Here is a 13,588-nt window from a genome sequence, read left to right as displayed (position 1 = left end):
GGCAGTGAAATGTGTGTGCCAGTCCAACAGAGTCAGACTTCATTGTTTTATTTCCCGTAAAGCCCTGTGACGTCACAGCATTTCAGGATACATTGTTGTTCTGTGTAGGTTCCTGCTTATCGAGAGCCTCTACCAGGTGTGGGTGTCCGAAGCGAACCGTCAAGTTGATTGACAGCAGGTAGGGTCACCTTGTTGACTCCTCTGATGCCCATGTATGTTTTGTCTCCTGTCTCCGTTAGGCGGGGCAAGAAGCACAGCATCATCCTAAGGACACAGCTGTCCGTGAGGGTCCACGCCTGCATCGGTGAGTGACATCTGCCGGAGGGGATGCTTGTCATCTGCCCTCAGTGATTAAACGTGATGATTAATGCCACTTACGGGAATGAAATGCAATAGTCACCATTTTGCTATCTATGCTGGGGTTAGCCCCTGTCATATATTGTTAGAGATTTGAGGGAAGCTGTTTCTGGCAAGGTTTGGAAACCCTGTCTCATTCTGGCTGCCTTTGCTGTTTGGTTTGTGAACAGAGCTCGAGGTAAGACAGACACATCCGTGATGAGGTTCTTTTTTGGCAATGCTGGGAGAGATGGGCTTCTTCCTGGGGCTGTGCCAGTGTGAACCTCCAGCCAGTTGAAGTGACCTTTTTTTTTTTTAAATTTATTTTTTTATACAGCAGGTTCTTATGAGTCACCCATTTTATACACATCAGTGTATACATGTCAATCCCAATCTGAAGTGACCTTTACGTGCCTTCTGGTGGCTCTCTGCAGCTCCCTGTGGGGAAGTGGGGCCTGAAGCTCCAGGCTGTGGTCTCAGGAGATCGAAGGGAAGCCTCAGGTCAGTGCAGGACAGGGCACACGTGGATGCAGAGCAATACGGTGTTGAGCGGACGTATTTGTGGTTCAGATGGCTTGCCTGCGGTCACTCGGGAAACCCCACTGACGCCCATTCCTGCAGCCATTGATTTTCCGGGACCCATTGCTTTCTCCATTATACACGTGGGCTGAATGGTAACAAAAGTGGTAATTTATGCTAAGTAGACAGTCTCCATGGGAAGGTGTCCTCCTGGCATTGGGCCAAGTTGAGGCAAGTATGTAATATAAAAAGGAAAAAGAAAGGAACTAAATTTCATTTTATGCATAGAAGTTTTCCATATCTGAGTCATTTTGTGTTTATTTAATACATGTTGTGGTCTTAATTCAGGCCTGTAATTAGCAGAGCATCAATCATCCTGTCGAGGCCCAGTCTACACCTGGAGTGTGGCATGCATGGGTGGAGTGGAGGGAATCGTTTCTGGCTCCTCTTCTTTCTCCCTGCTTTCCTGTTGGAGACCCAGGGATGGGATGAGGGAACAGCTGGATGTGGAGGGGAAGCTGTGTAATTTTACTTCATTTGGTGTGAAGTGGGTGAGGCTGCAGGTGTCCCGAGGGACAGTGTTTGTCTTACTCTGTGGTTGGCGAGTAATTGTGTAGCCGACACGTAAACCTCAGGGGCTGGAGGGTCAGGGTGTCAGGAGGGTTCGTGATCTCGTTGGAGACAAAACGAGATCTGTAGGACCTTCATTACTGACCCTGCTCCTCAACTGCCTGTAGCACTGAGTGACCTTAAAATATGCACCAAAATATGCTTTCTTTGTTACTTGCTTTATATTTTTCAAATGATTTTATGTGTATAAATCATGTCTGCCTGAAGAAAAAGCCTGTGACGTATGACTTTGGATGAATTCCCTTCTGACCCTCATCCTGGATCTGGGACGAATCCAGGCACATACCATGTGCTGAATACAACCAATACTGAATATTGGTTGAAATATAGCTGATAACCAGCTGAGATTTGGGACATGAGTATGAATTGGTGTTTCCCAGGAACAGTAAGGCTGTGGAAAGCAGATTTACGCTCAAACTGGCTAGATCAAAATCCTAATGAGCTCACTACCTTTTAACAAAATTCATTCTTTGGCAGTATACACTTAAAATGTTTGAAGTACAGGGTTTTTCTAACCAGCTTCCACATTATTGACTCACCGCATTAACTGGTGTATTGTTCTGTAGTCCCATGTCATGCATGTAAACACACATCTCATCTCCATGGCACCTGAGCCCCAGCAGCCAGTCCAGCCCACTGTCTCTCAGGACGCCCAGGTCTTCCTATTTGAAGGGTTAAACTGGGTGCTGACGGGATCAGCGTGTTTGTTCTCAAACCTGCTTATGCCAGGTGCACTTACTATTGGAATTATGTAATTTAATGAAATGGGATGTGAACGTTTTATAAACTGATTAAGTACAGGTATACAAAGTCACTGCTGTGAGTATATTGGAAAAGATTCAAAATTAGTTACTACAAAAGCATTTCTGTCAACATGAGTGGGTTGTGATAACTACGGAAGGTGGGGGAATGTTGTAAAAATCCAGAAGGATTCTAGTCTTTGTAAGTTCTAAGACACTGAGATTGGGAATCATAGACTATATTATGTGAGTGGTTCATGAAGGAAGGTCCACGGGGAGTCCCATTAGACCTTTATTCAAAGAAAGGTCATGCCCCAAATGATGTGAGGGTGCATCTCCTGTGCTGTGTGCCTGGCAACCAACTGTGTCTCATCCCAGAGAAACAGGACGGTCAGTCACCATGGCTGCAAGTTAAAGTCTTAAGGTGTGTATGTGTCATTTTTAAAAGATTTCTGCTTTAATCAGTTTTCACCATTAATTAGTTCAGGCCTGAGTGTGTTGGATGAGAGGATTTGACTGTGTGAATTAACATCAATGCCCAAGAAGGCAAAGTTCTTCCTTTGTATTAAAAAACCCTCTTTCCCCTTCCACTTCCTGTTATTGGCAAGATCTGGAATAGATTTATTATAATAGCATTAAATATTACCCTTTGGTTTATGTGTAGACAAAGGAATGTATGCATCGTATGTGTGATGTACCAGCCCCCATTGTGACATATTCTTTCCCGTTCCAAATGGCAATATTAGATGAGATTTCTTTGGGATTAAAAAAAAACCAAACCGGGAACAATCTTCAGTTGAAATGGCAAAGGAAAGCATGACGGGGGAGAAAACCTTTTTCACATCAGTTGGTTGGGTCCTTGTTTCCTTTCAAGGTATTTCCCCTCTTCACCATCTAAGAAATGATTGAGTGATTATAGGCATGGGACAGTGACTGCTGTCTTAGGCCTAGCACTATACGCAGCTCCCCCAAAGACCTACCTTCCCACTGCACGATTGGACCGGAAGGATCCAGGATCACCTTAGGCTCATGGGCTTAAAATGCTGTCAAGTAAATTTCTCCAAAATAATGTTTTCTTCACCCTATATTCTCTTCTCCTTTGTCCCTGTTTTAATTAAGTATAGAATGTTTAGAATCCAGGACAGCATGTGGATGAATTGGAGGAGACATGCCTTTGGAATTCTCCAGTGTTACCTTTGGACCTCTGTACCCATTAGGATGAGAGTGGAGTGGAGCCTTCGTGGTGAGCAACCAGGCAAACCTCATGAGAAATGAAGGCCACGGGGCACTGCTTTGATGGTCCCCGCAAGCAGCCGAGACAGGTCTTTGCTGATAGTAGGAAGCTGGAATGAGATTTTGGTACCGAGAGAGGCCTCAAGCTTTTTGTACCTCTGTGCTCCTCTCCACTGTATTACTTTGCACATTTTTAGTATGACTACTTTTTTTTTTTAAACCTGATTTTTTTTCTTTTTTAAAAAATTTTTTGGCTGTGTTGGGTCTTTGTTGCTGCACGCGGGCTTTCTCTAGTTGCAGCGAGTGGGGGCTACTCTTTGTTGCGGTGCGCAGGCTTCTCATTGCGGTGGCTTCTCTTGTTGTGGAGCACGGGCTCTAGGTACGCGGACTTCAGTAGTTGCAGCACTCGGGCTCAGTGGTTGCGGCACCTGGGCTCTAGGGCGCACAGGCTTCAGTAGTTGTGGCATACGGGCTCAGTAGTTGTGGTTCGCGGCCTCTAGAGCGCAGGCTCAGTAGTTGTGGCACATGGGCTTAGTTGCTCCGCAGCATGTGGAATCTTCCCGGACCAGGGATCGAACCCGTGTCCCCTGCATTGGCAGGCGGATTCTTCACCACTGCGTCACCAGGGAAGTCTCTAGTATGACCACTTGATGTAACATAAGGTAGCAAACAGTGCATACCTTGCCTTCTTAATCTAGCTTCAGCCCCTCAAAAAAACAATGGTCATATTGTGGGCATGAACTTAACAGATATAAATAAAAAAATCTATGACCGGTATGTGAAGTCTGCATTTAATGAGGTTAGCTAGAGAAAATAAATTTTTTGGTCCTAGCAAGTGATCCTGTTGCCAGACACCAGAAAAATGTTCAGAGGGCCAACTGGCTCTGATGACTAAGTCTCATAATGAAGAGAAAAGGAGTGGAAGAATTGTGGAGTAAGGAATGGAATTGAGAATTTAAAAAAAAAATAAGGTTTGAAGTCATTAGAATCCTAAAGTTAATATCTGAGTGTTTTCTACCAGCTGACTTCAAAGGCATTTTGTTCGGCTTAAAACCTCTGTGCTTCAGTTGTCTGAAGCAAACCCTGTCTTCTCATCAAGAAAATGAACCCTGTTGATTGATCCTCTGGGACTCATAATGCTGGCACTTTTTTTTTTAATTTTTCTGCAGTACACGGGCCTCTCACTGCTGTGGCCTCCCCCGTTGCGGAGCACAGGCTCCGGACGCGCAGGCCCAGTGGCCATGGCTCACGGGCCCAGCCGCTCCGCGGCATGTGGGATCTTCCTGGACTGGGGCACGAACCCGCGTCCCCTAAATCGGCAGGCGTACTCTCAACCACTGCGCCACCAGGGAAGCCCTGGCACTTTTAAGCATCCAGCATTGAGTTAAACAAAAGGATAAAAAATTGGCTGAGGATTCCCAAGTGTCATTGGTGCTCGTAGTCAGGAAGAACAGCCCAGTGCAAAGCGTCTTTAGACTTTTTAGAGGCATTTCCCCCAAACCTCTGAGATGATGAGGTCTGCCCGTAAGATAGAGGTGAGCTCGGCAGAAGCTGGCAAGGTGGCCGAAGGGATTAAGCTCTCCACGAGATGAGTCTCGTCTCTCATTAAAGGTCAAATCACAGGGATAAAGGTATTTTTTAAGCCAAGAAAACCACGTAGGAGAAGACTGCTTCATCCACTGATCAGAAATGTAGTCATCTTCCAGCAACAGAAACATCAACAGAGCGAGGCATCAATATATCATTTGCAAAGCATTTTCCTCTCGCAGGCAAAGTCATGCAGCTGTGTGCTTTGCACTACTCTGTCACTGCAAGGAGCCGAAAGACAAACAGTGGAGCATTTCTTCAAGAACCTTCTAGTACAAGAGTGACTGTGGGGATTCAGCTCATGTGCCAGCCAATGTAGAGAAGGTGGCTCCCTGGGCACAGTGTTGAGAAGGATCCTGAGGCTATGTGGCGTCTAATGGGGAAGGACCCTGTCTCAGTGCCGGCTTTCACTGGCGGTGATGGAGGTAGTGTGTGAGTGTGTGTGGTGCAGACAGCAGCTCAGGGGCTCCTGGTGAGGTACAGGTTCTGTCCAGTGTCTGAACCCCCTCTAGGTATGGTGTAAAGGGCCCTGGGCTTCTGCATGCAGAGGGTGGGGAATGGAGCCGTGATCCCTGAGCCCTGCCATCAACCCACCTTGTTCCCCAGTCCCTTTCTCAGGTTCTGCCTTTCTTCTTATGCCTGTGAATACGAGCAGGGCTCCTCCGTCCTCTCCACCTTGCCGAGCTTTCTGACTCACTGTCTTTCCCTCTCTGCTCAGTGTGAGCTGGGCCCTCCAGGCCCTGCAGGGAGGCTCCCCTCCAGCTACCTTTTCCCATGTTACCCTCACCCCTCAGGCGGGTTGCTGAGTGTCACCTGGATTCCCATGTGGTCCTTACTGCTTCTTGATGTGGACTCTTTGGGGCTCCCATGAAAACTAGGCCTTCTGCTAACATCAGAATGCCTTTTGGATGCTCTTGGGCCTAGTAGCACCCGGGTGGTGCTTCTGTATTAGCTAATGAAGAAGAGGAGCCCCTGGCACCGTGGATGCAGAGGCACCGTGGCCTGTGCAGTGACACGCATTAGCTTGGGTGACCAGCCTGTCTGGGTGCTGGGGTGGAGGCCCGCACAGGTGCTGCTGGCACCGTTGCCCGAGGTGGCAGGGCCCCCACTGCCCACTGGGTATCTGCAGGAACAGAGTAGAACAGTCTGTTCTCTGAGCAGGAGACACCTCTAGAGTCATTCCTTCCCCTCTTGGGCCCCCTGCCCGTCTTCCTCTGACTCTAGGTCTTGGACCTGGGCTTCTTGCCGACTGTGTCCCGCATCCCACAGGAGGCCGGTTCTGTTCTTGTCCTGCCTCTGCAGCCTTGGGTTAGGGGTGGGGTTCCCTCCTGCCCTGTTTGTGGATGTCACAGTGGCCAAACTCACAGTGTCCTGACCAAACTCTTCGCTAGTGGGTTTAGGTGCAGTGGGTCACATTTCCTGTTTTCTGTCCTTTGCTGTAGGGATCCAGTGATTCTCCATAAACCCTGGAGCCCACTCCCATTCCTCCTGCCTTTCTGCGGAGCCCTGAGTGGCTGGCGGTGGTCTTGGCACAAGACGGGCCTGGGTTTGAAATCCTGAGTCTCCCTTTGCAGAAGGAGACTGGTGCCTGTATTGTTTTTTAAAACCTCCTCCCTTTTATACCCCAGCAAGTCTGTGACCCATTTTTGCCCAGAGTTCTGCACTCTAGGTAAAAACAAGCTCTCTGGATTAATCAGATTAAACACTTCTTATCATCTGCTTCCTATTAATCTGTCTCAGCTCCCAGATGACAGACCCCACAGGATGTCCATGTGTCTAGAAGGCCGTTGGGTCTGGGCTGGGGGAGGTCGGCTTGTCAGCCTCTCCCCACTCTGTGTGTAGGGTGGCTCCTCTAAGGTGCCTTGCAGTCAAACGGTGATTGACAGATGTGCCCCCTCCCCGACAAAAACAGAAGAAAGGATATGGGAAGGATGTGAAACATACCACTAGCTTGTCAAACAACATATCTGTCACAAATGCTATAGAGTAGATAGATAGATCAGGAAGGATTTGTTGCCAGAAATTTAAAAACAGCTAGAGAATGAATTTGAAGAATTGCTCTACCATCTGCAGACATGCAGGTAAACATAAATATGGGGGTGAATAAAGAAAAGGAGACACAAACGTATGAGAGAGCACGAGAACCTTCCAGGTACAGCTGGAAACTCAGGTCAGCTATGGAAATTAAGAGGCATCAAGAAAGGGAATATGGACACGAGCAAATGTGAGTTGCACAGGCAAGAAAAGCAGGTGTATCAGGGTCCCTTTTGGCAGGTTTATTTTGTGTTTGTTCTCTCCACCCCGACCCAAGATTTTTACCTTACTTAAATGATTTATTCATTGCCCCTATAGGACTTTGTTACCTCTCCTCTCTAAGGATCTCTAGATGTTGAATGATAGAATTTGAATGTTGCCTTGGAACCATTATCATTGTCTTTGCTCTGCATTGTGCTAGTGAAATTCTAGCCAACAAAAAAATTGACACTGGAGAATGTAGTCGTATTGGTGGAGACACCTGTAGCAGATGTTATAAGACAAGTTTAAACCATGTGCTGCCAGTTAGACTCCAAAGTTGCTGTCCAGCAGAACCTTAGTTCTAGAAAACAACCCCTGGTAAAGAAGCCACCGTGCTTTCGATTTCTTCAGGAGTGTCCTGGGACTTCCCTGGTGGTACAGTGGTTAAGAATCTGCCTACCAATGCAGGGGACACGTTTCGATCCCTGGTCTGGGAAGATCCCAAATGCTGCGGAGCAACTAAGCCGGTGAGCCGCAACTACTGAACCTGCGCTCTAGAGCCCGCGAGCCACAACTACTGAGCCCACGTGCCACAGCTTCTGAAACCCACGTGCCTAGAGCCCATGCTCTGCAACAAGAGAAGCCACCGCGATGAGAAGCTCACACACCACAAGGAAGAATAGCCCCACTCGCCGCAACTAGAGGAAGCCCGCGTGCAGCAATGAAGACCCAACATAGCCCAAAATTAATTAATTAATTAATTATTTTAAAAAGAGTGTCTTTCCTATAATGCTTTCCACTCACAGGTCTGCCCCGCATGTGGGGTGCAATGCAAACTCTTGTTCCTGGCTCCCTTCGCTTGTGCCGATCCCCGTGAAGAGACAGACTCGTTCTTACTATGGATCAATAAAAGTGTATGTCAGGAAACAAATGCTTTGTCTCATTACTAGAGACATTGATATCCAGAGGGCTTGGGAGCTGAAAAGTAAGATGGATGGCTTGCAAGTGTCCTGCTACATGGAGATTCTCCAGGGATTGGGTGTACACTCATGTACTTTTCAGGTCTTTCCGAGAGACTTGGAGAAAACAGATTTTTGGGGAGGCGGATTCTTTGGGCATTTTACCAATTTCTGTTGTGTTAGAAATACCTAATGGGAAGTATTTTAACTTGGAAAAAAACACATGGAAAGCATTAGTAGTTCAGCAAAACATGCAGCCAGTTGAAGATTTAATTCAAAGGAGAAAAAAAGGTGTTGGAGAATTTGTTAAAGTGCTGTTGGTCTCCAGTTCACATAATAGAGTAATAGCGACAAAATGGCAAAGGAGAAAAGTAAGGTTAGTATAACTGAAATCTTGTTAGCATCACTGAAAAGAACAAATTCTGTTGTTAATTATACCCAGAGGTGATATGATGTATCTGTATCCTAGTAACTGCACTGTGATGGTGTGGGCAGGAAGGGGGTGTACTTTACAAGGATGTAGGGGAATCTTTGTGGGACGAAGTATAGTGCTAGGTGTGCATTGAACACTTTAGTCATTTCCTAGTCTTTTAGAAAGCCTCCACTTTAGATTCAATGGTCCACTTAATAACAGTCTTAAAATTAGATAATGCAGCTACCAGTATTTCAAAAGTTGTAAAATGCTACAGAGATGATTAGTTTGAGAAGAACTAACCCTAACCCTAAACTGTAAATTGTTTATCTCAGCCATTTAAAAAAGGTCATGGGAACCACGTTCACTGAATGACACCGTTGCAGCTTTTCCTTTCTCACCCACGTTTCACGGACCCTCACTAGCCCTCCTGAGCCTCGGGAGGGGCTGAGACAGGTGGGCATTTTCTCAAGGCCACGTGCTTGGGAGGTGCAGGGAGTAAGGCTTGACGCTCTCGATTCCCTGACTGGTGGTCTTTGCCCTGGCCTGCTGCTTCTCTTTTTAGGCCATTTTATATAGTCTTTAGCCCTTTTCTAGATATGTGATTGCAGATACCAATGCAACTTTCTGGTTTGAAAAGTCTGAGAAAGGCTGCCGAAACATCTAAGGTAACATTTTCCCTAAGTGAAGTTTCCCCAGGCTTCAAAGGACGGTCTTGCAGTTGAGTTCCCGTGTGCTTCGCAGATTGTCTTAGGGAAAAGCAAACAGCCAAGAGAAATGGATCTCACCCTTCAAGAGCTGACCACGTTTAGTAATGCAGTTAAAAATCCCTTCTTCTGAGCTGGGCTGCCGACTCCTGGAGATGGAGTTGGAGCTTCTGGGTCCCTTCCAGGCTACATCCTGACCCACTGGACACACGGCCTCTCGTTTTGGGCTTCGTGTTGGGAAGTCCCTGGAAATCGTTGCCTCTGGCTTTAGGAGCTGCCCAAAAGGAACAGAAGGGCTCTGGGCTGGAAGCCATGAGTCTTCCTGTTCCTGGTTTGGAGATCTGGTTCTGATCTGGGAAGATCTATGAGGTAGGGATTCTGTGTCGGGTAGAAGCTACCTCTTGAGTATTGAAGGTGAACTGTTTTGTGTCCAGCCTACAGAAGCTGACCTCAAATTATTTGTTGAGTAAATAAAGCCTCTTGTGATACTGTGGTTTGTATTAAGAAATGTGTATTTGGTCTTCATCCTGTTTCTGGCACGGAGCTCCTGAAGCCCTTGGGATTTCCTAAGTGATGAGAGCAACAAAGATGTTTTTTGTTATATTAACAAGGTGACTTTTGGACCCCCATCTAGGGATGGGGGCTGGTTGCCAGTGGAGCCAACCATGTGATTAGAGGGTTGGAACTTTCCGATTTACCTCCTGACCTTTGGGGAGATAAGAGGGGCTGGAGGTTGAATGAATCACCAGTGGGCAATGATCTAATCAGTCATGACCATATAATGAAGCCTCCATTAAAAACCCCAAAAGGATGGGTTCAGAGAACTTCTGGGTTGGTGAACCCATGGAGATTCAGGGAGAGTGGCAGGCGAGAAGAGGGCATGGAAGATCCTTGCCCTTCCTCTTTCCTTTGCCCTGTGCATCTTTTCCATGTGGCTGTTCCTGAGTTACATCCTTCTCTAATGAACTGGTGACCTGGTGAGTAAAATGTTTCTCTAAGTTCTGTGAGCTGCTCTAGCAAATTAATCAAACCCAAGGAGTGGTTCATTGAAACCTCTGATCTATTGCTGGTTGATCAGAAGCATGGGTGACAACCTGGACCTGGGATTGGCCTCTGAAGTGGGGTGGGGGCAGTCTTGTGGGACCACTTGTAGGACGACTACTGAGCCCAGGTAGATAGTGTCAGCGTTGAGGTGAATTGTAGGACACCCAGCTGGTGGGCTGAGGATTGCTTGCTGGTGTGGGGCGCACACACACACACACACACACACACACACACACACACACGTTGGAATTGGGTCCAGGAACCCAAAAGAGCCACTGAGAAGACTGAGAAACTGACGTGTATTTAAGTTTAATTCGTTTGCTTCAGAAATGAATTTCTTTGGTATTTTCTCAGAAAGAAGAATAAAAGGCAGTAAATAGAATGTGAAAGTAAATAGAAAGTAACAAAGCTGTGAAAGTGGGTAGAATGTCATTTAAAGAGTGTTTCCAGGAGGACTGTCAGTTCTGTGAGGTCTTGTGTGAAGCTGGAGAGACAGAGTCCGTGGTTGCTCGTGGCCTGGGTGCTAGGCAGAGCGATGTGAGTGGGACCTGAGGGGCCACTCGCTCCCTCTACCCTGGGTGGTCTGGACCCCCCGTGGAGCTGTGACCTTTAAGTCTGGGTCCTGTGGTTGGAGGTAAGATGGTGGTGATTTGGGCTAACGACCTGATATAAGACTCCTCTGGGGAACAGAGCCTGCATCACTTCTTTTAAGGAATGAGGTGGGATGCTCCTGGCCCCAAATGTAACAAGCTGATGACAGACCATTGAAGAACAAATGAAGGAGACGGTGAAACGTCATGAAGGGTGATCGTGGATGTTCCCGTGACCAGTGGTCGAGTGTGCCTCAGTGGGCATGCTGGTTCCGATTGTTCAGAGTGGGTGTAGCCAAGGCCTGGCGGGTGACCCGTGCAGGCGGCATATGATGACTTTTGAGAGCCCTTCTAGCCCGACTGTCCCCTGTTCTTTGGCAGTCTCCTTCCTGGGTGAGTGAGGTGTGTGCCCTAGATGTCACCTAGGGATGGATGGATGGATGGATGGAAAGAGCACAGGGATTTAGGTCTGAAGATTTTGTCTGAAAGCAGATTCAATGTCATTATGAATCACGCTGCTCTCCCTGCCACGGCGCCGTTGTCCAGGGAAGGAGGACAAACGCTGGCTTCGCCTGGGGCGTTTTGGGGGGTATTGTGCTGCATCTGAGTCACCCCCAGGCCCTGTCAGCTGCCACTATTGAGCACCTGCTTTGTGCAGGGTGCTTGACATAGGTTATGTCATTTATCGTCCTGACACATTCGTTATCCTTACTTTACAGAAGAAGAAAGTGAGATTCAAAGACGTTTGGTAGCTTGCCCAGTGACAGAGGGCTGGACAGCAGAGCTGGATTCAAATCCACATCTGTCCACTGTTGAATGGAAGAGTACAGTTTTGTTACTTTTTACCAAGTTTTTCTTTTATAAAAGCAGAAAGGGCAATTTCCACTGCATTCCCTTCCCACCAGACACTGAGTGAAGTGCTCTGTAGATATTATCTCCTTTAATCCTCACAACAACCTCTGAGGGGGATTACTGTTCCCATTTAACAGAGGAGGAGACTGAGGCACTCGTGGTCTGATTGCTTGGCCAATGTGCTGAGGGGAGTATATGACAGAGCTGAGATACTCACCGGGTCTTCCTGACTCCAGGGCCTGCCCTCACGCTAGCTGGCCTCGATCGGGTGCTCACCGTGCTCCAGGCCTCTGCTGAGCCCTTCGAGAGAACACAGGCTCTAGAGTCAGACCTGCCTCTGAGGAGCTGTGTGACCTTCAGCAAGTAACCTCACCTCTCTGAGCCTCCATGTCCTCATTTATCAAGAGTGAATGATACATAAAGCATCATTATGAGGATTAAATATTTCACTGGTGCTGGATCCAGTTTTTAAAAACAAAGCTTATATCGTGTATTGATTTGTGGGCTCAGAGAACGGGTATGTGCTTTAGAATCAGACAAATTGGGGTTGAATGCCAGCCCTGCCTCTGTGTGTCTATGAGTAAGTTACTCAACCCTTTGAGGTCTATCTGCTTATTTGTGACAGAGAGGACAAGGGGGTCCTGGTGCCTGCCCCCGGCAGTGATGTAAATATTTATGGAGATAGTGTGTATACAGGCCCAAGCATGGTGCCCGACATGTGCTACCTGGAGTAAATGGTGGTGAATATCATCATCATTTTCACAAAGTTTGTGTTTTGTTGCTTTACAGCTTGTTAGAGCAACATTGAAATGTAATTATCCAGTGGTTCTTAAAGGAAATTATCTTTAGGGTGTCTGATTTATTCTCAGACAGAACTGACTTGTATGAAATGCATGTCTTCTCTCCAATTCTTGAATGACCCTATGTTCCTTATCCAGAACTGGATCTCAGGGTTGTATTAAATGTTAAAATGCAACAGTGAATTGTAGAACTCTTAAATATGAAACACAACTAATACTGAACTAATGTATTCAAAGTATGTTTTACCCGCTGCCCTTTTCTGATTGGCAGATTTGAAACTATAGGTCAGTAAATTTCCATTAACATTCTCTTTGATATTACACAATGGAGTTGGCCAACCCGAGAAATGAAGGGCCACTCTGAGTCTTATGTAGCTAGTGACATTGGGGTCATTTTTGTGGTTCTCTTCTCTTTAATTATCCTGGTTTTGATACATTTTTGAATGCTTCAGTTTTGGCAGACATCAAATAGCATGTTTACTGAAAAACTCTCATCTTCATTGAAATGAAGTGGGTTTTGTGTTAGTGAAGGCAGCTTTTCTCCCCCATTCTTTGTGTTCCCAGATCGTGTTCTCCAGAAGGGACTGCTGAAATAGAGGATAGAGCTTCTCAGAAATCAGACAGTCAAATGTATGAAAAGAAATAAAAACACCATAACATAATGCCTAGTGCTAGTTACATTGTATCATAATTTTAGGGTTGAAAAATTACGCTCTAAGCACCATAAAAGTAGTAAAAAAAATTCTATATGAGTTGACATTTACAAAATGCTCAGAGATGAGCTGTTCCAATTGTATCTAAAAATACAATCAGTATGTTTGTTAACAACTATACTAGTGAAGGTAAACTTTCAGTACACATATAACAGTAATATTGTCAACTGACTCAGTATCCTGGGGATTTTAAAAAATGACTTGTTTGGCCTAGGTTTCTTTAAACAGCTG

General features: G+C 46.4%; 1 protein-coding gene across 10 annotated transcripts in view; it reads left to right on the top strand.

Moving 5' to 3' along the window:
- FHOD3 (formin homology 2 domain containing 3) overlaps positions 1 to 13,588 on the top strand; it is a 492,898-nt gene that overhangs the window by 74,220 nt on the left and 405,090 nt on the right. For all 10 annotated transcript variants that reach the window (XM_067699289.1, XM_067699291.1, XM_067699286.1 and 7 more), the window contains exon 3: positions 240 to 304. In XM_067699289.1, coding sequence (XP_067555390.1) covers positions 240 to 304 — 65 coding nt within the window. The remainder of the gene's footprint in view (positions 1 to 239; positions 305 to 13,588) is intronic.

The sequence above is a fragment of the Pseudorca crassidens genome, chromosome 12 (genome assembly GCF_039906515.1).
Source record: "Pseudorca crassidens isolate mPseCra1 chromosome 12, mPseCra1.hap1, whole genome shotgun sequence".
In the NCBI taxonomy this organism is placed as follows: Eukaryota; Metazoa; Chordata; class Mammalia; order Artiodactyla; family Delphinidae; genus Pseudorca; species Pseudorca crassidens.
Note: the sequence above shows the minus strand (reverse complement) of the source record. Positions and strands in the feature narration are given on the sequence as shown.